Source organism: Mustela erminea, chromosome 13 (genome assembly GCF_009829155.1).
Source record: "Mustela erminea isolate mMusErm1 chromosome 13, mMusErm1.Pri, whole genome shotgun sequence".
NCBI classification, from domain to species: Eukaryota; Metazoa; Chordata; class Mammalia; order Carnivora; family Mustelidae; genus Mustela; species Mustela erminea.
Genome location: NC_045626.1, coordinates 8,134,819 through 8,162,475, shown reverse-complemented (window position 1 = coordinate 8,162,475; position 27,657 = coordinate 8,134,819). Strand labels below are relative to the sequence as shown.

Here is a 27,657-nt window from a genome sequence, read left to right as displayed (position 1 = left end):
CTTAATATGCTATATACCCTTTATTATCTTCTATTTTTTTTAAACTATGATGTCATTTACAACCATAGATTTATATCTCAGTAAATCTTTGAGTATATGACTCATAATATTTTTATTCAGTGTCCTTTCATTATCTATTTTAAATAGTGTGTTGAAATCTAATCTGTTCTTTGACCAAAACAGTCTTTCTTTATTGTAGTTGTTAAAAAAAGAGAGAGAGAGAGAGAGAGAGAGAGAATGAATTAGTGGAATTTGTCTGGTATTTTTCTATAAATGTAAGTGTTTATTACAGTATTGTTATCATAAAATGTTATTTATTTTTGTTTTCTTTTGCAGGTTTATTGAAATTGGATAGTTTCACATCATGTTATACATTTTTTGCTTTTTAAAAATTTATTGACACATTTACTATTACCTAGAATATAATTACATTTGAATTACAAATGTCTCATGGTTTTATTGTGGGTTTGCAAGATTTAAACTATGACTCACTATGAGTTTTCCTTTAATTATAAATAAGTACATTTTATTTAGTGAAACATTTTCACTTTTAAAGTCATCATTTTGGGCTTTAATACTTTCTTTTAGAAATGATTCTTCTTTTTGTGACTCCTTGATATTTATTTTATCTTCTATCTTTGCTGTATAGACTAGAGGGTTTTTTTTAAAGATTTTATTTATTTTGAGAGAGAGAGCACGAGCATGCATGTGAGCAGGGAGAAGGGCAGAGGGAAAGGGAGAGAGAATCCCAAGCAGACTCCTTGCTGACCTACGAGCTTGATGGTGGGGCCAGATGCAGGGCTGGATGCCAGGGCTCGATCTCACAACCCTGAGATCTTGACCTCAACTTACTGAGGCACCCAGGCACCCCCTGCATAGACTAGTTTTAACCTCTTAACACACTCAGAGAACTGATACGATGAAGACCTAAAATTAATCTCAAGGAAATTTAATATTTAAATTGCACTGAAGTGAATTCAAGAAAGCAGAAAAATTTGAGTTTGTTCTTTCCCTAATTATCTCTCATGGATCTGATATTACAGCATAAGTGAACAATATTTTGAATGGTCAGATAGTCCCTTAGACATTTTCCACTTAGGCTGTTTTCCTTGATGTTGCCTAAATTAAATACCACATAATACACCTGATATTTACCTGTGTTCTGACAGAAACCTGCTTGAACTGATATTTAAAATTCAGGGAATAGGAGCAAGATAATCTCTGACACCTTTTCTGACTCTCTCTCTCAGTGGGCTGAACTGCCGTGGTAATGAGAAGGGACAGAAGAAGGAAGACACTGATGAATCATTGGGGTTTGTGAAACTGTGGTGAGAAATTGCCTCTCTGAGTCATGACTGACCCAGGGGCTTGTCTGGTCCCCGTGTGGGGTCTATAAAATCTATGACTCATAAAGCCAGATAGCCTGTCATTCAGCCTTACAGAACGTTGGGATATCCTCAGAGGAAACAAAACAAAACAAAACAAAAACAAAAACCTCCGACCATTTTCTTTTTCCTATCCATTCTTCGAATGTTCCACAGGTATAAATTTGTCACTGATTTGAGTCCCTTTTTTGATGATACTAGCTACTCTTTCAGAAGAATGGTTTAGGTTCTGATCTTGTTCCTATATTTTCCCTTAATTTATCCAGTTCTCTCTTAAGACAATAGATCTTTTATTTAGAACCAATATTCTTTTTATTTTAAAATTCTGTGCAGATATAAGACCCTAAATGAAGCATTGGACTTCAAATCCTATAGTCTTTATTTAGTTTGAATACATTGTCATTTTAAGCATAAGGTAGTTCCATAGTAAACTATGATATTGGAAGTTTTATTTCTTATACTGCTGGTGGTAAATACTGTACATATGATATTAAAAGACCCGAGTATAAAATATCTGTGAGTTAGCTAAAACACCATTTGACTGCCCTTAATAAGTCATACACTTTGCCTATCCAATTATAATTAGACTAGTCATTAGATTGAAGTCAATAAAGCCGCTTAAATTAACCAGTCTATTTCTCTGGGTTAAATAATTACTATAGCAGAAATATATGCAGATGGCATTGATTGTGATTGAAGATATAATATTCCTAGAAGTATGGACAGGATCAACCCTTATGCCAAATGATTCTTTAAGACAGAGGAAGACAACCGATACTCATTTTATAAAAACTATGTGATGGGCACTACGTCAGAGAGGTCCTATCAGCTAATATAAATAGGTACCTCTAAGTTCTTGATATTCACCTTTGTAGACTGGGAAAAACTGAGGCTCATGGAAGTTACATTTGTCTTGCCTGATGCTCGTGCTATTTCTGCAAGAAATAAAATTTCAGAAATAAAACACGAGTGGCAGAGATGAATGATGATTTTGAGACAGAAAAGAAGCTGAACATCATAGGTAAGAGTTAGCATCAGAGATTTTTAAAAGAAGCTACTAGAGACAGAACAAGAGTGCTAAATAGAATGTTTATAGTGGACAAGACAGATCTGTAAATACAGTATCTCCCCAGTCCTAATGGGAAGTCAGCTCTCAGGGGTTGTGGGACTCCAGCATAAGAGCTTCCCATCTATCCATCCTCTCCATGTTTTCTGTTCTAGCCTACTCTCTGAGAAATAATTTTCCCTGATTTAGGTTCCCTTATATCTGCTACACTGGAAACTATAATTGTCGGGGCGCCTGGGTGGTTCAGTTGGTTAAGCTCTGCCTGCCGCTGAGGTCACAGTCCCAGGGTCCAGGAATCCATCCCTGCATCCAGCTCCCTGCTCAGCAGAGAACCTGCCTCTCCCTTTCCTTCTGCCCCTCCCCCTGCTCATTTTTTTTTCTCTCTCTCTCAAATAAATAAATAAAATCTTTAAAAAAAAAAAAAAAAGAAAGAAAGAAAGAAAAGAAACTATCATTCTACTATAGAAAAATCTCTGGGTTAAAATAAAAGTTTCTGGAGAGTTAAACATAAATGACTGGTTTTATGAAACTGAATAGGTCTCACTAAAATCCAAGGAGCGGTTTCTGCAATTCCAACTGACTGAATAGTTTTATCTCTTGAATTATGTGTCTTGTAAGTATGCCAGTCAGTATTGCATATTAATGAGTATGCCAACTAATTGAGATCTTAAACTTCCAAATTATTTAAATTATAATGTATAATAAATATAATTATTAAATTATAATAAATGTAATAAATTAATTACTCAATAACTAAATATCACCATTTAATTCCTTGAACCTACTTACTTGCTTTAATGGGAACTAGAAATGAGATTTCCAAATGTTTCTTTCTACCATTTAAGAAAAATGGATTATTTAATTTATGCTTAAATAATATTTCAGATAATAAATTTGAATAAAATGTTAAATATATATTTGAAATAGAAAAAAATATGTTAGAAATAACTAGTTCCTCACAATGGATATTTAAAGCCCTATTTGGGAGAGGGCAAAAATTAGTAAAAAGTTACTCAAACTCTATGTTAAGTAGGAGAAAATTATAAGGTAGTATTTTAGTTCATCTCTTTTGTTATTAAAATACACACCAACATGATATTGAAGTGGTTTTTTAAAATTAAATTATTTGACAGACAGAGACACAGGAAGAGAGGGAACACAAGCAGGGGGAGTGGGACAGGAAGAAGGGGCTCCGTCCCAGCGCCCTGGGATCATAACCTGAGCTGAAGGCAGATGCTTAATGACTGAGCCACCCAGGCACCCCGCTTTTGAAGTATTTGAAATAATAAACTGCTTCTGCATATCTAGCCTACAGGGGAGAGGACACTCTGCTTTCTGTTAGAACAAGAGTCTTACCACTTATCAATCTCCAGTATCTAGAAAGGAGTCATTTAAAAAACATGAAAGTGTCCAAAAGTCAATGAGATCAGGGGAAGCAATGAAAACAGAAAAATGAAGCACAACTATTAGAGGATACTCATGGATATGAGTAAAATAGCACAAAGAACGCTTGAGAATATCCAAGTGACAACCTTCTGAACTCAGACAAAAGACTTTCAAGAGATATAAACTTGATATCCCAATTTAATATTTAGAAGATGACTTAAAGAGTGCAAAATATTCATTATATATGAATTTATAGTCTGAAAGATCAAGTTCAAGGAATGTCACAGAGAAGAGAGTAAAAAACTGAAGAAATGGTAAAAAAAACATAAGGGGGAAACAAAAGAAAAAGAACCAGAGCCTAGGTCCAGGATATAACAGAAATTCCAGAAGGAGAAGTCATATAATATATAAGCAGAAAAGTTAAACAAATAATGGATATATTAATAGAAAATATTTCTGTTATATTAATAACAAAATAACAGTATTCACAAATTCTAGGTCATCTTAATGAGAAAGTACATAAGGCATGATCCTAGTATATTACTGAAATGTAAGGATGAAGGGAAAGTTCTATAAGCTTCAGGTAGAAAGAAAAACTTAAACACCAAGAGAAGGTCAGATTGGCCTTAAATATCTTAACTGCACAAAGTAAACTGAGGACTATGGAATGATGTATACAGACCTCGGAGATATAGGGCTGAGATCCACGAATCTGTACTGTCATCAGTGCAGAATATATCATCCACATACCTATTTCAGGAAAATAAGAAGAGCCTCTATCCAAAAGCAAGAACAGGAGACCAGGAGCAGGAAGTTATCGAAATACTAGGGGAGTTGGTGTCATTGACCACTCTCCAATGTCCAGTTTTAGGAAGTTTTCAACCGTGAGTCTTGTTCTCAAACTGTACACTGTTGAATCTAAAGAGACAATCTGCCTACCACAATTCCAACACGCAATGCTGACACAAGCAGAGTACAAGTAATATACACATTCTGGCTCAAAGATGGACTCAAGAAGACACACAAAATCAGGAGTCCTCAACAACTCTGAAACCAAAATGGGAAATTTGGGGCATTCCTGGATTAATTCTCAAGGTCAAGGAATGTTTCTCTATGACTCTTGGTTCTTCTCTCTAGACTCTTGGTCCCTCCCTGAGGAACAAAATAATCATCTTTACTTTTGAAGGCAGCACGTTTTCTTGCAGCTGGGTTGTTCTCAGTTTCCCACTGCTTCCTGCTGGTAGAAGCCTGGGAGTCCAAACACATCTCCTCCTCCTCAGTCTTTGCCTGATAAGGCTTCTCACCCATGCTTCTTTTGAAAACCTTATGGGTTTCCTATGAATCTTTTTATTAGATCAAATCCAGAGCACTGCCATGAAAATTTGGTCTAAGGATACAGACAAAGATATGACCATAAAATAATTGATTTCCTGAAATCTTAAAAAAAAAATACATGTTTTAGAGTCACACCTTTGGCTTTTATCTTTAGACCAAATGTCCACAGCAGTGCCCAGGAATTATCTTTGTTCAGAAGTCATTTCTTCATTCTGGCATTGTTATAGCTTGGAGAAGCTGGGGATGTTTAAAACCATCAATTCTTGGGTCCCCTGGTGGCTCTGTAGTTTAAGCATCTGACTCTTCATTTTGGCTCAGGTCATGATCTCAGGGTTGGAAGACTGAACCCTGTGGTGGGTTCCTAGCTCAGTGTGGAGTCTGCTTGACATTCTTTCCCTCCCTTTGCCCCTTCCCCTGTGCATGTACCCCCTAACCCCTAAATAAATAAATAAATAAATAAAATCTTAAAAAAATCTATCAGTTCTTGGCTCCTTTTTGTTTAAGGTTTAAACTGCTCAGTTTATCCCTCTCTGCTCTCATTTTTCTAAGTATCAAGAAGAAGACTACAACACCAACACTTTGCTTGGAAATCTTATCTAGATGACACAGTTTAGTGGATAAATATTTTAATTTCCACCGAGCTACAGAAACAGTTCAGCTAAGTTTCCTGCTTCCACATGTAATAGGGCTCCTTCCTCCAATTTCCAGTAATATTTTCCTCACTTTATTGTAAGATCTCACTCACAGTGTCCTCAGCGTCCGATGTTTTGCAATTTGTCTGCAAGGTTGCAAGCCTTGAAACCCTCACTAACATCTTTCTCATGGCCACTGGTGGATGCAAAGCCATGCACCTTATTTCCACAAACCAAAATAGATTTCAGTTACCCATTTATACATTTAAAAAATGCCCTCAAAGTCAGCATATGGAAAGATGAAAACAAACTTTTGGTGTCTTACAGCATTCATTATTTAGGAGCAACCAGTAGAAGCTTAGATCGCTGGTTCTGGCTCAGGGTCTCTCAGTGCTGGGTAAGATGTGGTCACCTAAAGGCTTCCCTGGGGAGGGTCCCTCACAGGGCTGTTGGAAAGCCTTGGATGATCTACCCCTAAGCTGACTCACAAAGGTCTCTGCACAGGATTGCTTCATATTGCGACAGCTAGCTTCCTCCAGGGCCAGCAATCCAATAAAGATCACCCAAATTGAAGTTACAGTCTTTTTATAACCTAATTTAGAAAAGGCACTCCATCACTTCTGCCATTCTAGTCACTAGAAGTTAGTCAAGAAGTTCAGCCCACACTCAGAAGGAGAAATTCTATGGGGCATTATTCTAAAACCTGGGGATCTTTGGGGACCTAGTTTAGAGGCTATCTACTATAATGATAAGATTATGAGTAGTATGCTATTTTTGTGTGTGTAAGAAAAACAGAAATAGAAACACATATATCTTTTCTTATATCATCAAAATGAGACAATGTAAGGATAAAACAAAAACTAATAAAAATGGTTTCCTAAAAAGAGAGGTAGAAAATAGGAAGGGACAAAAATCAGAACTATATCTCTCTACGTGCTTTGTTTGGTAGGTTTGATTGTTGGAAATATGTTAACTATTTCACATAATGAAAATCTCAAAAGAAAAGAAGCAATCCTTAAATATGAGATCTTTGCTTACATACTTCAACAGTAGTATCAACAACAATTGAATTGGAGCCATCCATAAAACAGAATTTTTCTCTTTTGAAATATATTTCTAAAATAAAAGTATTTCATGTTCCTGCAGCTGAAAAGTTTAGAATCAGTAGCAAAAATAACACCCTCGTAACCAGATTATGGGGACTGAATTTTATTTCCCATTAAGACAAACAAAGTTTCCTAGGGAAAAGAATGGATTTCAGGTCTAGAGCTGGAAATGTACAAGATGAATGGGGATATCTTGTGATTGATCACAACAAAGCTATTAAGGTCCATGGGTACCTGATAAGAACACAAAAATGTCAAATAAAGCAGCTCCTTCTGGTTAAAGACCAGGCAATTAAAATCCCCCAAAGAATAATGACTCTGGTGGGTTGAAATGTATTACATATACAAAACTCCATTTTTAAAGATATTTCTAAGGGAGGAGGGTATTCTTTTGTGTTTGCTAGAACATATTCAATATTTCTGAAAAATCGTTGATAAGGGTTAAGAATCAAGCATATTCTCTATAAGGAATTGATTTCAAGACAATCCTATAGTTTTAAAAGATAATAGTTTATAAATTCAGGAATAAAATTAAATCAGATAATGACAATTTTACAAACCCTAACGACATAATGTATCAACGCAATGATCACCCAAGGCTGAAAAGCTATTAGGTAGACATTTGGTGGAGAATTTTCTAATGGATGTATTGGGCTGACAACTCTTCAGCCCTCTAATCAATGGAGCAGTCAAACTTTTTGGTTTTTTTTCGATGTGATTTAGTTGAATACATATAGCACTTCTTATGAATTACTCTGGAAAAAAAACACAATGTCCTCACATTTCTAAGTCACATTACTACATAACAGAAGTTTGAGACTTAGATGACTACAATAAATGAGGCCATGAGGATACAATCAATTGTATATACACACACAATACACACACACACACACACTCCATCAGAAATTTAAGAATCTAAAGTAACCGTAGGGGAATATTTAAATCATCTTAGGATGTTATAAAGACCTATATAGGTATAGACCTATATAGGTATAGACCTATATAGGTAAAGACCTATATGTGAGCAAAAGTATAATCATTATATAATTATTAAAAGCAAGTTTATAAAATGTATCTCACCTTTAAGTACACACTGCGATTATTATTGAGTCTTTGACTTCAAAGACCTCACAACTGATTTGTAGAAACAGATTATTCTATAAATGATGGGGAAAGTTAGGGGTCATAGAAATTATTATAAACCCCAAACCAGTCTAGAAACAGTATCTCTACAACTGAATGTCTGTCTCAGAGCCTCTGTACCCTCATCTATGAAATGGCAAGTTTTCTTTCTGTTTTGTTTTTTGCTTAACACATGGCATAGCAAGAGGACTGAATGAAATAATGTATTTAAAGCATCTGCAAATCTAAATCAGTCTTCACATAAAGAAATTACAACCAGGTAGTATACATAATAGCAACAAGTGATTGGAACAGACAACATAGCCCCAGGTATTTCAGGGCCGGAATCACACCAAACCAAGAGGGAGTTTATGTAAATTTTCTGGGAAGGTCAGAGCTCGAGTTCCTTCCAGAGTTACAGCCTAAGAGATCTTGCCTTTGATTCGAAATAACTGCCTCAGCATCTGGTATTATTCCTGGTGGATAGTCCAAACCAACGTTTGTTGCATAAATGAAGGCGGCGGAATAATATGCTGTTAAGGCACGTTAAAGTGTCCGCTGAGTTGGATGGGTTCCAGATGGGGCTCTTGCTAACGATGGTGCAAAAATCAACTTTTTTTTAGGGGTGCCTATTTGGTTGGGGCAAGGGACATGCTATTGTTCCTTAAGCTTTCAGATTTTTCCTCCCTTCAATCAAGTAGTTTTCTCTCTCTCTTAAAATGATTATGTTCTCAATAGGGCAGAAAAAAATTTTAACGGAAAACATGGGATGATATGGCTCGCTATGGTAAATGAGAAAAGAAACATAATCTTCTGAACTTTTATCAAATATAGACTCTATAAATGAATGAGTCATTTATAAAATTTTCAATCTTTACACAGTTTATATTTTTTTCTTAAAGAATAACATCCTGAGCTTCTAGGTACTAAAGTCTTGCCTATAGCCAAAACCCATACATTGCCTCCAGTTAGAATTCAATACTATTTTTTCCTTGCATCTTATAAAAATGATATAATTTTTAAATTAAAATTTCTTTACACTCGGGAATAGCCTACTTTTGAATGTTATGAGTTCGTACGTAATGGGGGGTTTGTTCTCCATTGTTTTCATTTAACAAGTTGTACATTTCCATAAATCATTTGCAGCCACCAGTAATAGTAATGGTCTCCATTTCCTCCAGAAGATGAAAAGCCACGAGGCACTTTGAGTCATAGTTAACTGAAACGCGTGCATAAATCAGCCCACTCCGGGGCTCCGCGCCGCTGCCGGGCGAGAGGACGTCGGCGAAGGGCTGCCTCGCCTGACTGCTCCGGTCTCCCCAGCAGCCGAGGGATTAGACACATGCGCACGGTTGGTCTCTTTGTGTGCACCAGGAAGGGCTCGGCGTCGCTTTGCACTTCCTAATGGGGCAAAGACCTGGAAGGCGAGCGTGTGCTTAGGAACAAAAATGCACGTACACAAGGCCACCGAAATAAACAATCGTCTCGCTCCCGCTCGCCTCCTCCTCTTTGCGAGCATCCCCGCCGCCCTTTCCCCGGTGTCCAGCGGGGGAGTGGACCCTGAGAGCCCCGGAATGAGGAGCCGTGTCCTCAGGAACCCCGCACCCGGGAGAGCAATGCGGGCAGAGGGAGCCGGGTGGGGGGCGGAGGCTGCGACCCCGGGCGCGGGGAGGGCAGGAGCTCCCCGCCCGAGTTGCGAGGGATGAAGCGAGTCTGGCGAGCATCTCCGAGCGCAGCCACCCCGCGGGCCAGGGGGAGGGAGCCGGGCGGGCGACTCGGCCCGCCTCCCCCCGCCCCGCACCCCCCCGCGCGCCCCTCCCCCCGCGCCGGGGAGCCGCGCGGGTGCGCTCCGGCCAGCTGTGCGCCGCCGAGTGAGGCGCCAGCCCGTGGGTGCTGCCGGGGGCGGCGGCGCGGTGGGGGCGCCCGCAGCTGGCGGCGGCGCGGGCCCGGCGCTCGGCTCGCGGCGGGGGGCGGAGGTGAGGACCGGAACGAGGAGGGCGGGCGCTGCTCGCGGCGCCGGGCCGCGTTCCCCGTCCGCGGCCGCCCTGCCACCAGCCCGCGTCCCCGCCGGCGGGAGCTCGGGGAACCGGGCGGCGGCGCGGCTGTGGCGGCGGCTGGCTGGATGCGAGACCTGCGCGGACCCGGCGGCGGACGGCGGCTCTCGACTCCGGGAAGCCGATCGCGGAGGGGACGAGCCCGAACGCGCTGGCCATGGCCTCCAACTTTAACGACATAGTCAAGCAGGGATACGTGAAAATCCGCAGCAGGAAGCTGGGGGTGAGTTGCTCGCGTTCGGCGCGGCCGGCTGTGGTGGGGGGCGGGGGCGGCGGGGAGAGGTGACCCGCGCGGGGACGGGGGCACAGAGGGACCCGGCCCGAAGAGCTGACAGCCCGCTTGTTGCTCGGCGGGTGTGGGGACCCGCACCTGCCTCGGGGGGCTCAGCACACCGGGTCGAGGGATCCGGGAGCGCCCGGGTCCCCATCCTCATGTGCACGGCGCTGGTGTGGACCAGACTGGGAAGTCGTGTAGACGAAAGGGACTGTCAGTTTTAAGATGAATTTGCCTCGGCGGGGCCTTCTGTGTATACAGTGCAGCCCCCAGCGCTCTGTTCTCAAAGTGTGCGCCTTCGCGGAGGCTTGGCAGTGTGCAGGACGTGCACGGACGCTCCTGTGTGTGTATCTAGAATCACCATTTTCCAGTCCCCGCTTCCCGAGCCCATTTCGAAATTCTCTTTCGACGCCCTCCCCGCGCCGCGCGTCCCCGCCGGCGACGGCCAGCGACTTGACGGCGCCCTGAGCGTCTGCCCAGGGGCAGGCTCCTTGGCCCTTTGCGCGCCCGGACAGGTGCACCTGCGCCCGTGTGCAGGCAGGTGTGTGCTCACGGCCGCTGACACGGCAGCGTTCGCGATGGCAAAGTTTATGGAGACCTTGTCGTAGTTTTTTCGTGAAACGTGTTCCGCCTGACTTGGCAGAGAAACAGTGCAGGACCCCCCCCCCCCCCGGGGTTCAGAAGTTCTCTAGTGTCCAGACCGGGAGGTAAGAGGGACGCGCCGACGGTCTCCGAGGACCCGGCGCGGAGCCGCGAGGCGGGCGGGCGGGGCGGGCGCGGGGAGCGGGGGCACGACGCTCGGGGGTCGCGGTGGGGACCTTGGGGCCCGCGCGCGCCACGGGAGGTGGCCGACCCGGAACGACCTTGGCGGGCCGGACCGGAGCAGGAAGGAAAGCTCGGTGTTGGGGGGCGAAAGGGCCCCTTACCCGCATTCCCTGGGCTGTTTCTGTAGCTCCCTGTTCTCAAAGTTCCAGTTCTGCGAAGCTCCGGAATGCTGGGGCAGAGCGGCCTTGAACGAGAACATTCCCCGCGTTCTCTGCTGACTGGGTGAATCCTCCAACTTGGAAAGAAAAGGAGCGAGAAGTTCGTTTATTTCCTCACTCAGAAAGAAAGAAAGAAAAATAAGGCTAAATATATCTCTGGAGAACTGAACTAACGTAGGGCAGAACCCCCCAAAGAGGTCGGATCACTACGCACCCCGAAGTCGCCTTGTCAGGAGTTGGTGGACGCAGGTGTGGGGGAGCGGGCGGGGGGAGGGGAAAAGGCAGACTTGGCTTTTGGGGCTGCCCCTTCCGGGGTTCACCCTGAAGATGCAGACTGTACCCCAAGGAGACGAGAGACCCGCTCTCGAACTTGGGCAGCTCTGCGGGAGCGGGGAGTGCCACGCGCGGGGACCGCGCCGCCGCCCACCCCGCCGCCGGGCGCCTCCGTGCGCAGCTGCGCGCCCCAGCAGGGTCGGGGAGCGGCGCGCGCGGCAGCCCCCGGGCCCGGGCTGCCGGGGCTGCTCCTGCGCGGGCGGTTGCGCCTCGCTCCTCTCCAGCGAAATAAGGACGATCCCACGTGTGAAACTGCGGGTGTCCCGGAGGCTGACGGCTTCTCTCGGCCGGGACGCAGTGCTCCAATCTGTCACCCGCACCTGCCGAGCAAGAAAGAGCTGGAGGGGAGAAGCATTTCAGGAACTTGACCTTTGAAGCCCTTTGCTCTCCCGCAGGGTGCTTGCTCGTCGTTCTCGCTCTTTCCGTCTTCTTGGAATCTCAGTTGTGTCTGACACCTCAGACGGTGTAAACTGATGGATGATCAGGGGGGAAGTATATCTGCTTTCACAGAGTCACTAAGTACGTGAGAATGAGTAAGGAGCGGAACCCTGAGAACCCCGCCCCTGGCCCCGGGGTCTGCAGGATTCCTCTCCCACTCCCAGCTTTCCAGGATTTCCTACAACAAAAACTGAATATGCCACCTAATTAAAATATAGGATCCAAGGAAAGAGCTTTGACTGCTTCTTGGGTAACCATGGTGTTAACAGCCTTTGAAATGTCCTCTTAAAATACCATTCCTCCTAAAGCTGTGTGCAAATACATTTGCAACCCCAAGTCCTCTCTTTCCATACTCACTGTTGAGAGAGACACCTTTGTAAAGGACACCCTTCAGAGAAAACAATAAAAATACGTTTATATATAAATTAATTTTGTCTTCCATTTTTGCTTGAGAAAGGTGAACTTCAGAGTTTGGTGTTGAAATAGTTTTGTTTTAATATTAAATCGAAATATTAAGTTAAATTAACCTTGATTATTTTTGAAGAATATTATGTATTTAAAAAACTTTAGACTTTCTATTCAGACTATTCTAGTATTCAGAAGGGTGACTTCAGATGACACAACTTCATCTACATGTTTCTGTGAACCTTAGTAAGTTAAGTGGGTCTCATAAGATAGTGAAACTCTAAGCAGATAATGAGTGCCTTACACATGAAAATTCCTATCCCAAATCATAGAAACAGGATTTATCTAAATATTAAAATTTCATTTTCATAGTTAATAGTACATATTACTTCTTTTATGGACTCCGAACTATAGATTTTTCCAAATAAAATAATTTTAACTCAGAAGTTACATAATGATTCTCTTATGATATTTAAATATCAAAATAAAAATTCCAGTGAAATATGCATAGCTATTTGATTTATGATGTACAGAACTCATGCTTTCAAAAATCAAATTTTATAATATTCTAAGGGGAAAAAAACCCTTGGCATGAAGGCAGTGGCATCAGAGATTATTATGACATGAAAATATATTTTGAGGTGAAATGTTCTACTGTAACCTTTACTCCTCATAAGTTAGTGTTCCCTATTGTGCAGAAGGAGGGCAGAGAAGTGCTACTTGCCCTCTAGGCTGGGGGACAACCCTGATGCAGGTGCTTCTAGTTCCAAGTGGTTGAAAGAGCCCTTACCATGTGTCTTCTTAGAGAATCTAGTGCTACCTGTTGAGGCCACTTCCCTAGCCAGTTATTTGGATGAAGTGTAAGCATTAAACAATTTTTTAGAATGTTTGCTTTGAAATTTGTCTGGACTCATTAATCAGTCCATCTTCCATTCAGGAAAATAATTTTGAAAAAAAATGGTATTATCCTGGATTTTACCCATGCCCTTTAAAAATATGTTTATTTGATAATTAAAGTTTTATTTATTTATTTTTTAAAGATTTTATTTATTAATTTCATAGCGAGAGATCACATGTAGGCAGAGAGGCAGGCAGAGTGAGAGGGAGAAACAGGCTCCCCGCTGAGCAGAGAGCCTGATGTAGGGCTCTATCCCAGGACCTTGAGACCATGACCCGAGCTGAAGGCAGAGGCTTAACCCACTGAGCCACCCAGGCTTCATTAAGTTTTTAAAGGTATTAAGTCATTAAACATATAACGACATGACTCTTACAGTCATTTGTTCATAGAGTGTGTTGATTTTTCATTATAACATATCACTGTTTCTATGGATATATTGTTTTCCTTTTCATGATTTAAAAGCCCTTACAATAGTTCCATTCCTTTTGCTCTCTTAATGTTGCATGGTTAGTATTAAAATTCACAAGATACCATGCTGGTCAGTATTTTGTGTCTAAGAAAAGGTTACTGAAAACACTAAATAAAAGAAAAAAAAAAGAAAAAGCATTTTGGTCAAAATTGTTTATCTCTTAGCCTTTATTACCTGTTTCCTTCTGAACACTGATAGGTTAAATTAAGTCAGCAAGGCATATACTATAAAATATCCAACCCATTCTTGGTTTGCAGATAAACTAGGAACTCAACCACGGAAACCATTAATACAACTTTACGCGTGGCCTATTGACTCTATAATGTAACAAAGGTAAATGCAGCATTATGGAGGGAAATCATCATCCCTACCATTAAGTTCACTGTACACATTCACGGTACACATAGTTTGACTAATTCTGGACTCAGGCCTCACATCATTGTTTTCAAGGAATTCTGTTCAAATACATCAGTGTGAACTGTCAAGGCACATTGTACACAGACAAATAGCATTTTACAGAAATTGTTTTCTATTGCTTTTTCAAAGTCAGGTGAAGGATTTGTATTGGTGCGTGTAGGTATCAAAGGAACGTCTCGAGACACAGTTGGGCGTTGCATATTCAACAAATGATCAATAATTATGGAGCATCTACTGTTTATCAGCTGGTGTGCGTGTATGTGTGTGTGTGAGAGAGAGAGTAATTCTATCTTGTATGACACGCATTACCAATTTTCCAGGAAGTAGATGCATTAAATATATTTAAGATAAAATATGTAAATAACTTAATGATTTTGACCATTCAAAAGTTCAAAAAACCTCTCATGATCATTACTTCAGATACATATTCTCAGTCTATGGATTTAAGACATGGACATTGTATTGGGTATACTTAACCTTTTCTCTTTCTAGAATATTCTGTATCCTGGACATTGCTTTCTAAAAAGGATCATTATAGCCATGGTTATTATTTATCTCTTTCTCATTAAATATAGAATTTAGAAGGTATGAAAAGTCTAATTATTTTAGCTAGTTTTATTTTTGGTGAGTATAATTAGGAGTTTAATATTGTATACATTCCACTTAATTTCTTTATCTCTGTCTGTACCTATTTATCTGTCTATATATCTCTACAAGAATTACTGGATCTTAGAATTTTAGAGTTGAAAAAAGTTGTATATGTTCTGTAGAATCCCTATATATTAATTTGTTTGCAGTTGTGTGTGTGTGCACGTGACATTTCAGGTATTTTCAGAAATTAAGGAGATTTTTTTGTCTTTTTAAAAAATCCTTATGCCTGCACATGGGCATGCCTGATGTTCTTTGAACTTTCGAGACTGAGAGCCAAAAACAAGGAAAATAAAAATAAGCCTAACTGTAAAAATACTTCGCTGGATTTTGATATTAAATGATTATGTCTGTGCACTACCTGGGGCAAGCCGTTAAATCAGGAGTGAGATGTAAAAGTTCACATCTCAGTTTTTATCTTACGTATTTACACATGACTGCTGGCAAGGTGAATCTCAAAAGATGGCATTTCTTCAGATAACAAAGATTATACTCAGTACTCAGGGAAATCTTTCAAATGACCAAAATAAATTGTGAGTAATTTATAAGTGGGTAATCACACAGTGGTCAAATATTTATTTGCAAGATTTACATTGCCAGTTTCCTTAAATGCCTTTCAGAAGTGCTCAGTAATGGTTGATATTTAGATCAGTCGAAAATAACACACAAAAATAGTTTAATCTGAAGCCCAGGTCTTAGAAATAGGTGTGACCCATTTTTGTTGAAGTATTTTCGTTGTAATATTGTGTTCCGTTTGGATCATAATAACCCATGTGAATAATGTTGACTGGGACTAAATAAGTATTCTTGTCTTTGGTCTGTTTCTGTTTACATCCTCTTCATTTTAGAGACTAAGCAAAGATAAAAGGCAAGCAATAGAAACAAAATAAAAATTACCTGTTTTCCCGCCATCTAATGATCTTTTCTGGATTTCATAACTTTTGAAGTTTTAGCTTTAAGAAAAAAATAAATTCTATCCAATGGGACAAACTAGTTAAAAGAGAAAATAACTCTGATTCCTTTACTTCAGTGTTACTGCTTTTGTCTCATGTATTTTCTGTTTTTCTTCAAGCTCTGGCAACTTTGACCGAAGAGCTCAAGAATATAGGTAGAGAGCATTTTCACTAACGTTCTGCATAGATCTCCATTAGTTCTATTTTACAACACAGAGCAGGATTATCCTTTGAGTACTTCCTTTTCATATTATAACACTATTCCTCAATGAGACTAGTACACCTGTCAGTCAAGTTGAATGGAATAATAAATGATATATCGTTATTAGTGGGGAACAGGAACTCATGTACTAAAAAAAATATTCTCATGTTGTTTGAAATAAATGGTGGTTGTAATATTTGGAACATGCACAAAATATTTCTCCTGTTATTATACTAAATTCATTGTAAAATCTTGGCTAATATTTTGGCTTAATAGTAAAATGATTGAGAGGACGAACACTTTGAAGTTTGATTTGAGGCTTCATAATAGTAACATAATCATTTTGCATTTTGCTGTATTATTTTACGGCTTATAAAGAATTTCCACATATATTAGCTTACATAATTTTCCCAGCATGCTTTTGAAAGTATATTTAATTTTACCCTCATTTAATTTAAACTTTTATACATAAATGCAAATCCAAAGGAAGTAAAGTGAATCTGTCAGAGTTAGAGACAGACTGGGTTTATCTGTGGATGCGTATACTCAAATCTAGGTATCCTAACTTCAGGAGCAGTGTCATATCTACAATGCAACAGCTTCCACTTTGTAGTACACGTAGACAAGCAGCGACACAGCTATGTGTACTGTTCAAAGTAAATGTGTTTTCTTCAGTTGGGTGCCTGGTGTAAAGCTAATATTATCACTCACTTGACTCGACTCTAAGTTATTTACATTGCAGACGAAAGTGCTACCGGCAGGTGGGAGGTGGTGGAAATGGCTGAAGGCGATGGAAAGACACACTTCCTGTTATAAGCTAAGTAAGTTCTGGAAATGTAGTGCCGAGCATGGTGACTGTAGCTGACAATACAGTATTGTCTTTTTTAAAGTTCCTAGGAGAGTAGATCTTAAAAGTTCTCACGAGAAGAAAAGTTGTAACTAGGTGAGGAGATGGATATGAAGTAAACTTACAGCGGTGATCATTTCACAGTGTGTACACAAATCACTGTATTGTACACTGTAAACTTACACGATGTAAGCTATCAATTACATCTCAATAAAACTGGAAAAAATTGCTATTTAGTGAGAGGATTTATGCCACAGTAAGGAGATACTATGCGGATATTTCTCCAGGCCACTTTGAATGGACATGATTTCATTTTCACTGTACCATCGAAAAACTGGCTAATTCCTGCTTTTGAGTATAGAAAACTGGTTCCAAAATGCAGCTGATAGTGTCTGTGTAGACTTTAAAATGTTTTTAGAAAGATTTAAACCCCTTATTCCAGCATGACCTCTGTTTATGGAAAAGGATCTTTCAAGATAATTACGTAAAAGATTATGTTTAAATTAACTTAATGAAAAATGAGTTCATTTAAAAAAGCATAATTTAAAAATATACATTTTTACTGGGATCTGGCAAATCAAAAGATGTTATGTAGTGATGTAGTCATGCAGCACACAGTGTGACATTGTTACCCAAATCCGGACACACTGGGCAGTGCTGAACCAGACCATGACCTCTGCCTCGGAGACTTGGTTGTTTATTTGTTGTGTTGCTTGCTACTTTTAAGGGGAAAGAATTGAAACAGATATACTTAAATGATATTCTCTTTCTTTTTCAGTTCTCATATTTAAAAAAAAAGTCTATATGCCATTTTGTTACTTATGTGTAGGTATTTATATAAGATATATTACATGAATAAACATGTACAGTTATTTTTCTTCTCATAAGTTTTTCCTTGTAAACATGAAATCAGTTTTCTCTGACCATTCAGTATTCTTTTAAATATGTATGTGTGTCTGTTTATGTGTATGTGTGCATACATACACAGATACATGATACACATACATGTGTTATATATTAAATATAATGGTATATATTTCCAAATGACTTGTAAGTCCTCATACACACACTGAATTATATACAAATATAATAGGAAGGTTAACAGGAGAAGAAAGTGTTCATAAAATGTCTTAATGGCATATAAGCTAAGTTTTTATTATATAAATTCTTACATGTTCACAGTATTCTTAGTTTGGATAAAAATTTGATATTAGCTGAAGTTGAAATTTAGCATACCTTTCAAAAACTATGTCTTTTAAAGGTTCTCAACCAGTACGAGAAAATTCTGTATCTCTGTTTACATAACCCTAAGTGAAGTTTCTAACATACTATTCAAGAAAAAGAATGAAAACATACTTCTTACATATTTGAACTTGCTTTGGAAAGTATGACTTCTCATTTAACTTATGAGGAAGTGGGAGTGTGTCTCCCTGAATGTGTTAAGGACCCGGGGGCTGTGCTGTAGGAAGCACCTGTGTCATCATTTTCCTGGTGCTTTTATAGACTTCATTACACTTGGGAATCTTTACGTATGAGCTCTGTTAAGTCTTCTAAACAAAGGCATGTCTAGTGCCAAACCATGCTGTTGAGTTTAACTGGAAGCTACCAAATTATGTATACATGTGAAATGTGTTTTTCCATACATTTAAAATAACAGCTATTTAAAACTCTGATGGCTGCTTAACACATGTACTGTTGCTTTCTGATATTTTACGTGATTATCTAAATTACTTAGACCTCTGTTTAAAGAGAGTGAGCCTCAGTTATGACCGCATGTTGAAGTTACTTCGAGAGCTTGTGCCTTTCCTCACTGATTTGGTCTGGCTGGGTTGTGAGTAGGGGTACGCTTCTGAAGTCCCCCCAGGGGTTTTGACTGTGGTGCTCTGGCTGATAATCATTATCACACAGTGAGGATTTGAGGAGAAATAAGGAAAATGTGAGATCTGTTAGAACACTGTAAACTACTAAAAACACCATTATTAGTGCTGAGACTAAGGAATTGGCATTCCCAAAATAGAGAGTTATGCAATAAATCAGTCACACAATGCTAATTACTGACAGTCTGTGAGCCTTTATAATGTGAATACAAAAATGATAAAGCAGGAGTATCTTCAAGGGACAGAAATTCACTTCTGAAACAATGTGGTGGACATAACTCAGAATTTTCTAAGGACTCTGGATCATTCTTCCTGTCTGTCGTCGTGATGCCCAGCATCCGTGGGAGGCCATCAATATGGCTACTCACCAAAGACTTCCTTCTTCTACTTTGTGTATTCTCATCTAAGCGATTACAAAACCATGGCTGTTTAAATTGTACTTCATTTAAAACTCAGTAAGTTCTGAATGATGCTGTAATGGTTTCCTTATTGGAGAGTCAATGCTTCAGACTTCATTAAAGGAGAAACCCTGTACCTTGGAGTCCCTTTTGTATTCTTCGTAGGTCTGGGTTTATGGCTCTGCAAGGCAGCCCCGGCTGTGTAGCACTCCTGTTGTCTCCCAGGTTTCTTTTGTTCTGCCTTTTGTTCTTTGTCTCCGAATTGAGGAGACAGAACATGAGTGGATGGGTGTGGAGAGAGAATTGGGACAACATATGGCAAATACCTACTGAGTACACTTAGACAGTGTGTGCTTTGTGGTTTGCATGGAAAGTCACCCTAAGCTGAGAAATCGTGAATAAAGAAGGCTTTGTTGTGAGTTCGTGCAGAAGAAATAGCATACCTAATTAATAATATGTGTCTAGATGGCTGAGGGGTATTGAGGTAAAGGCCCAGAATAAAGGGTTTACAATGTTCTAAAAACCCGAGAAGTTACTAATGTATTTTATAAGAAGGGTTAATGTTCATTCTCCACTTTGCAACATCCCTGACTGTAGAATTCATTGTAGTGAAGTAGTATTTGGGCAAGAAGACCAATCAATGGTGAGCTTCAGCGTCCTAGAAAGGCCTGTTTTACTTCTAGAGGCCAGCCAGGATTGAGAATCACTGATACAGAAGGTTGGTTTTCTTTTTTTCCTAGCACTGCAGAGAAGCAAGTCTTTTGACTATCATTGTTTGCATTGAGAAGTTAGCTGTCTTATTGTCACCTTTGGAAAATCATCAGATTTTTCCCCTCTGCCTACATTTAATGCCCTCATTTTCTGGTTTTCAGGAATTTTTCTATGTTATGTGTAAATGTAATTTTAATTCTGTTTATTATTCTTGGGTTTATAGTGCTTCTGGATTTTATGGCTTGATATGGTTCTTCAGTTCAGAAAAGTTATTTGCTATTCCCCTCCTGTCATGTCAGTTCTGTCCATTCTTTTCTCTCCTTCCTTATTCATACGCTAAATCATTTATACCATATTTTTTGTACTTCTATGCTTTTTTATTTTTCATTCTTTTGTCACTTGAAGCTTCAGGATATTTTCTTCAGATGTATCTTCCATTTCACTAATTTCCTACTCAGCTGAGAATAACCTATTAAATTTATTCACTGTAGTCTGTTTAAGTTATTTTTTCAGGTCTACAGTTTTCAGTTGATTCTGTTTTTTAGACTGTCGTGTAGAAATAAATTCTCAGTTTTGTCTTTGGTAGGCTTCAATACATTCAAGTAGATGATGTTCGTATTTGTGCAGCGTTTCCAATTGTCAACATGCGGGCTTCCCTGAGTTACCTAGCACACTGCTAACCAGAATGGAACACTCTCAGCTGGCTGAATTTTATAGTGATTTCTGTGGAGGGGAACAGAGGCCCTGTGGTCCTTCAGAAATCCACTAAGAGCCAAGAGAGTTGGCTATAGCTCTGCCTTAGTGGTGAGCCGCTCTTCCTGTGGTAATTTTGTGTCTGGATATTTTCAGGATATTTTCAGACAAGTTATCTATCTGTGCAGGAGAACTGGAGTTCTAGTGAAATTGGGAAAAAAAAAAAAAAAGAAGATACTTGAGTGATAGGACTAAACATGGCTGGCACAGGTAGTGTGTGCGTGTGTGTGTGTGTGTGTGTGTGTGTGTAAAAAAACTGCCTCTGCATAAAAATGAGGGGGCAGTGAGTCAAGAAGCAGTTAGAAGCCTGCTACAGTGTTTGACTTCATGCACAAGGCCAAATATTCCTGTCCTTTTCAGCAGTAGTTTTTAATACTGGATACATATTCCAATCACAAGAGATGGTTTTTGAGGTTTTTGTGTGTTTGTTGGTTTGTTTTTCCAATGACTCGTTTTGCTTCCAGAGATTCTTACTGCATTGCCCTCTGGGCAACAGAATTGTTTGCTATTTGTGTTTGTTTCATTTGGTATTAATCTACCCAAGCGATTCTACAATAAATGACATGCTTTTCACCAGAAAAGAATTCAGAGCAAGTTGCTTATCACTATATATTACCACGGAACCTTACTGAACTGGAATAAATTGGCGTGGTGCGCCTCTGTAAGTAGTTGAATGAATTGACAACAGGAATTAGATGTTCATCATTTAGTTTTTCAGCCAGCATTTCAGTCTTTTTCCATGTATTTGGAGAGCACCCCGCCAACATTGATATTTTGGATGTTGAAGATAAGAAATAATACTTCACATTATAGAAGATGAAATTCCAAAAATATTCTTTCCTCATATCTTTTGCTGCTAGGGCGTGAGAAATGAGCTCGGTATGAGCAATTACATGACCGGACATTGAGTTAGTGATGAAAAGGGCAGCCCAGGATAGGAATCCTCACAGGGGACAACAGAGTAAGTGTTTCTACTGGATTGATTTATTGATGCAAAAGTATAAGCAATGTAAACTGTTGTACCTACTGTCCAAAGCTAATAGCCTCGTCAAGAAACTTAAAGATTTAAGAGATCACTTATGGTTGTTCAGGCTTGAACCTGGTTGTCCAGCCTTCTACTCCTAATTTGAAGTAATGAAACATTTAATGTATTTCCTTCTATCTAAATCAGCCAGTGTCAACTTCTATTACAACTGATAGCAATTAATACTTCTGACAGATAAAATGGCATTATTGGAAGTCACCCAATTAAATTTTAGAATCACTAAAGTAATTGATTTTTAACGTAGTGCCTATGAAATGCCTTTCCTTACCAAAGTGTAAACACTAGAATTCATTTTCTTTTGTAGTCACTGCCAGTTTGGACATTTAGCACACCATTCATGAATTACGCCTTTCCGTCATGGAGAAGTGTAGGAGCTTTGACGAGGGCATACATTCCGATCATATAATTAAGAGAATGTTTGTTTTAAAAGAGGGACCCACACAAACATTTTTGACAGAAGTGCAAAAGCAAATCAGCGAAGGAAGGGTAACCTTTTCAACAAATGTTGCTGAAGCAATTGGACATCCCTGGGCAAAGTAAATGAGCCTCAACATAAACCTTACACCTGGTAACTCAAAATAGTTCAGGAACTTAGGGTAGAAAGTAAAACTATAAACTTTGTGACAAAATGCAAAAGAAGATCTTTGGAAACTGGATGTGGATCAAAGAATTCTTAGACTTGACATCAAAAGCATAAACCATAAAAGGAAAAATTGATCAAGTAACCTCATCAAAATAAAAAATGTTTGCTCTGTAAAAAAGCCCGTGGGGAGGATGAAAAAAAAGTTGCCAAAGACTGGGAGAAAATATTCATAAACTACGTATCTCTAACAAAGAACTAGTATAGAAACTCTTAAAACTCTATGGTAAAAATTAAAAAGCAACAACAATTCAATTCGAAAATGGGCAAAAGACATGAACTGACACTTCACAAAAGTTACTGTGCAGATGGCAAATAAGCAGAGGAACAGATGTTCAGTATTATTAGCCATTAGAGAGATGCAAATTAAAACCACCATGAGCTATCAATACACACCTACTGGAACGGCTAAAATAAAAACCAGTGACAATCCCAAATGCTGGCAAGAAGGCAGAGAAACTGGACCCCTTGTACATCACTGTGGGAATGAGAGGTGAGGGTTCTGATACTCTGGAGAACAATTTGGCAGTTTCTTAAACCACCGTCCTACAGCCTGTCAGCTGCAGTCTTGGACCTCTGTCCCGGAGACGTGAGAACTTTCTGTTCACGCACAGATGCACAGCTCTGCTGGAAACGCCCCCAAACTGAAAACAAACCAGATATCCATCACTGGGTGAAGCCGAGTAAACGGAAGCATATGCGGATCCCGGGATGCTAAGAGATCAAAAGGACCAAACTATTCACTCGCACAACAGTGAGTCTCCAGATCACGTTGAGTGTGTGAAGAAAAAAAAAAAAAAAATCCCAAAGGTTATAAACCTGTGATGTCCTTTATGTAGTATTTTTGGGATATGAACTTGCGGAAGTGAAGAACAGGTTCGGAGCAGCGGGAGGGTGTGGACAGGGAGGCCGAGCGGGCCCCTGTGCGGCTGTGCTGATTGCAGGGCAGCGACAGGCTTCCCCGCCGTGCTGGAAACATCCTGCATCTCGACGTGTTCCTGCGGAGATCCCGCCTGTGACAGCGGATTAGAGTTTTATCAGATGTTCCCATAGGGGAAAACGGAGTAACGGCTGTGCGGGGTCACCGTGTGTTACTTCCTATAGCTGCATGTGCAACTCCAAGGATCTCAGAATAAAACGAGGTAGTAATTAAAAAATGTAAGAGAGGCCTCGAAATGTAGCCGTATTTTCCAAGCAGGATAAGGACCTTTGGGGCCCCGTTTTCGTGGGAGTACTTTAGAAAAATGGCAAGAGCACCGTCTTTACCATCCATCAGCCTGGCTTTAATGACCGACTCTGCCAGTCAGAGTCCGGTGACCCGTGGGGAACGTCACGTACCCTCGAGCCTCACTTTGCTCAATTGTCAAATGGGTGTAAGACCTCATTGTGTTTTGTAACATTACATAGATAATATTTCCCAAGATCTAAAACAGTGCTTGGTTGAGGATTTTTAAAACCCTCGAGACGGCTTTTAAACCAATACCGCAGACTTCTTGGGACAGCTCCTTGGAAGGGGACACACATCCCTGCAGATCTTCTGGACTGCGGTTCCCTGAGCAAAGACAGCTTAACGTGAGTAATGCTGCAGTGAACGAGGGAGCACAGGTATCTCTATGAGATCCTGATTTTAATTTAATTTAATTTAATTTACTGTAATCTATATCCAGAAAGAAGGATTGCTGGATCCTACAGTATTTCTATTTTTAATTTCTTGAGGAACCTCCATATTGTTTCCCATCGTGACTGCATCAACTTGTATTCCAGCCGACCATGCCGAAGGCTTTCTTTCCCCCCGACATGTATGCCAGTCCTGGTATCTTGTCTTTTTGATGAGAACCATTGAGCAGGTATGAAGTGTGAGGTGGTATCTCACCGTAGTTTTGATTTGCATTTCCAGGATGATTCAAAGACCTTTTTGTGTACCTTTTGCCATTTGTATGTCTTTTTTGGAAAACTGTTTAAGTTCTCTGCCCATTTTTTAAAAAATTGTGTGGTTAGTTTTTTTTTTTTTTTTTTTGCTATTGTGTTGTATGAATTCTTGATGTATTTTGGATATTATCCCCTTATTAGATTTATGCTTCACAAGTATTTTCTCCAGCTCTACAGGTTGCCTTTTGTTTTTGTTGGTTTCTTAAGCAGTGCAGAAGCTTTAGTTTGATGTAGTCTTCCTCTCTCTTTGAATCGTGAAGAATATCAATGTTGATCATTTTGCAGCTGCAATTTAGTGTTCTCTGGGAAATGAGGTTTATATAAGCTACATTTGCCCACAGGACACCTTAATTACTAGGAGCCAAGTGGCTTGAACACTCCATTGACTCCAGAAACAAACAGCAGTGCAAAACCTTCTCTGCCTTTGATTTTGAGCTCTAAATGGAGCCACCTTGTCCAAATTTTAAAAAACATCATTACTTAGAAGAAGATAACATTCAGCAATATTTCAGTGAAATTTCATTTTGTGTCTTCTGAAAAGGATCACTTGGCTCCGTTCCCATCCAAAAAGTGTCATTAGCCGTTTTGATGCTCAAGGTGATACCGGGGTACAGCTCCTTTGGAAATGGCAACAAAACTATCCAGAGTGTAAAGTAAATAAAGTTCCAAATGAAGCATCTAAGAAGAAGTTTCAGATTTTATGCTTTCTGCTGATAAGTTCATTTCAATAACTGAATAGAACATGAAGGGAGAGGAGTAAAATGACTTTATAAAAGGTAAGTTTAACAACACCTGAAGTATTTGGACATCCATGAATCATCTAGGATTCAGAATCAGTGATGAAAGAAATAATTCTTTTCCAGGGCACCTGGGTGGCTCCGTCGTTAAGCATCTGCCCTCGGTCCAGGTCATGATCCTGGGGTCCTGGGATCGAGCCCTGCAGAGGGCTCCCTGGTCAGTGGGAAAAATGCTTCTCCCTCTCCCATCGTCCCCGCTTCTGTTCCCTCTCTCCCTGTCTCTGTCTTTGGCCAATAAACAAACAAACAAACAAAAAAAACTTAAAAAAAAAAAGTAAAAGAAATAATTCCTCTGCTTTTCACTTTGAATCTGCAACATACTGGGCAATTTTTTCAATTAAAAATTCCATGAATATATTTATATATAATATGTATTAACTAAGGATAGATTAATAAGAAATTTCTCAAGGAGGAAGTGGTAAAAAGAGCCGAAAGAAAAATTGGTTTGTGCCGTACATCGGGGATACAATGATAAATAAAACCCTGTGCCGGACGAGTTGAGCCTGGCAGCAAAGAGGGAAGTCAGTAAGTCTTAGCTAAACTGTTCAATGAGTTCACATTCAGAACTGTGCTGCCATGGTTCTGATTGGCCTGTACAGGACTATGGGCAGTGCCTTCCTAAGCACTTGTAATTCCCCCCTCTGTAATTAGCTTTAGCAGCCAATCAAATTGCAATATGAAGGCTGTAATTGGAAATATAACACCCAAAAGATGTCTTTATGCTATTCAGTGCCTCATTTTTACAAAATATATTTAACTTCCTTGAAAATATTTTCTGAAAATTCTTTGGTAAAGCACTAAAATTTAGTTTCCTCTTAAGGAAGAATCCACATAACAACAACCAGCAACAACAACAAAAAACCCCAAAGTACATTAGTGTTTTGGAGGAAACAAGTTTTGGTGTAAAGGTTACCAAAATTTAAAAAACAAAAAATAAATCTCTACAACATTATCTTTAAATGGATTTCTCATATTGTCATGTTATATTTCATTTGCCATTTTGACTCTCTTTTCTGTATATATTTATTTTTAATATTGGTTGTGAACTTTCGAAGAGTGCAGAATTAGGACCCGTGGTAACTGTTTTCCAGTTTCCATGACGAATCCTACCAACAGCTTGTGTTTTATAGTATTTTTCAGTTTAAAACTGCGTTTACATGTACTCCATTGAAGGAGCTCACTCCTCAATGTGCGGGGCACATGCCATCTTCACTCTATATAGGAAGGCTGTGATATAACGGACTGTAGGGGGAGGCACCTGGGTGGCTCAGTCTGTTAAGCCTCTGCCTTCGGCTTCGGTCATGGTCTCAGGGTCCTCGGATCGAGCCCTGAATTGGGCTCTCTGCTCAGCGGGGAGCCTGCTTCCCTCTCTCTCTGCCTACTTGTGATCTCTGTCTAGCAAATAAATTAATAAAATCTTTAAAGGACTGTGGGATAACACAGCCTAAGTCTGCAAGCTCAGTTCTTCCCAACAGTGTCTAGTGCCTTCTCAGACTACCTGTTCGAATATGGCAATGTATTCCTCTGGTATGACACCCCTGACCAGGACATGGTATACATTTTCTTAATGACCATAATAATTATGAAGCTCCTATTCCCCCAGTTTAATATCTCTGTTCCTGTGCTTAGTTTCTGCTGAGTGTTGCAATTCCTAATCCCAGAGGTAATGCGTGAATGGTTCTTAGAACTCTTTATCACTTTCCCCGTGATGTGTGCAATCTGCCAGCCTTGAAACCTTAAGATATATGCATGACTTTAAATGCTGTTGAGAATTAATAGATTTTCTCACCTGCCTTTATTCTTTTAACATAAAGAAACGTTGTAGAAGTCGTCCTAAATGCAAAAGGACACACGCTCTGTAATGGGTTTTCTTCCATCTCATTGATGTTGATTTTTATGACGTGTGATTTTGTGACCTACAGGGAGTTGATGGATTCCCCACTTTCACCTATAATTACATTGTTTTTGTCTCTGAAACAACTCTCACAGACCTCTGGCTCAGAAAAACTGAGGACTTCAGATGATTAACGTGATTTAAGCCTCATCTCAAGGGTTCCAAGCTCTGAGCATCTGTGCAATATAGTGGAGAGAACCACCTTTGGTTGAGTCCATTGACTTTCCAGCTCGTACCTCATCTAAAAATTGACCGTTAGGTGCTAAAAGACTATCCTGTAGGATTATTGTAAGCTTTAAACAAGATGAAATATGTCACCTGGCTGGCATATGGTAGACCCCACACTCTTTTACCTATTGGCACTGGTATTTCTAAACCACAAGCACCAATTTGACTTGGCAAATTAAGAAGTATCATCATTTTTGAGTATTTTATATTTAATCTCAGCTCCTGGGGACACTTCTATCTTCCTTGGGCAAAACACTTCTCTGGATTTTATTTTTGATACAAAGCGAAGAGGCATGGTAGGACTTTAATCCAGAGCAATGACTTGATTAAAGGTATTTTAGACATATTCTCCTGCACAGTGACGTGCGTGGATTCATGCCAGTGAAGGCACGGGGACCAGTGTGGAGGTTGCTGGGAGGATCATGGTTG

At 40.0% G+C, this 27,657-nt stretch overlaps 1 protein-coding gene across 1 annotated transcript in view; it reads left to right on the top strand.

Moving 5' to 3' along the window:
• Positions 1-9,854: 9,854 nt before the first annotated feature.
• Positions 9,855-27,657, top strand: part of DOK6 (docking protein 6) — a 376,586-nt gene continuing 358,783 nt past the window's right edge. Inside the window, exon 1 of the mRNA XM_032309552.1 lies at positions 9,855-10,312. Within this exon, the coding sequence (XP_032165443.1) occupies positions 10,247-10,312 (66 nt within the window). The 5' untranslated portion in view covers positions 9,855-10,246. The remainder of the gene's footprint in view (positions 10,313-27,657) is intronic.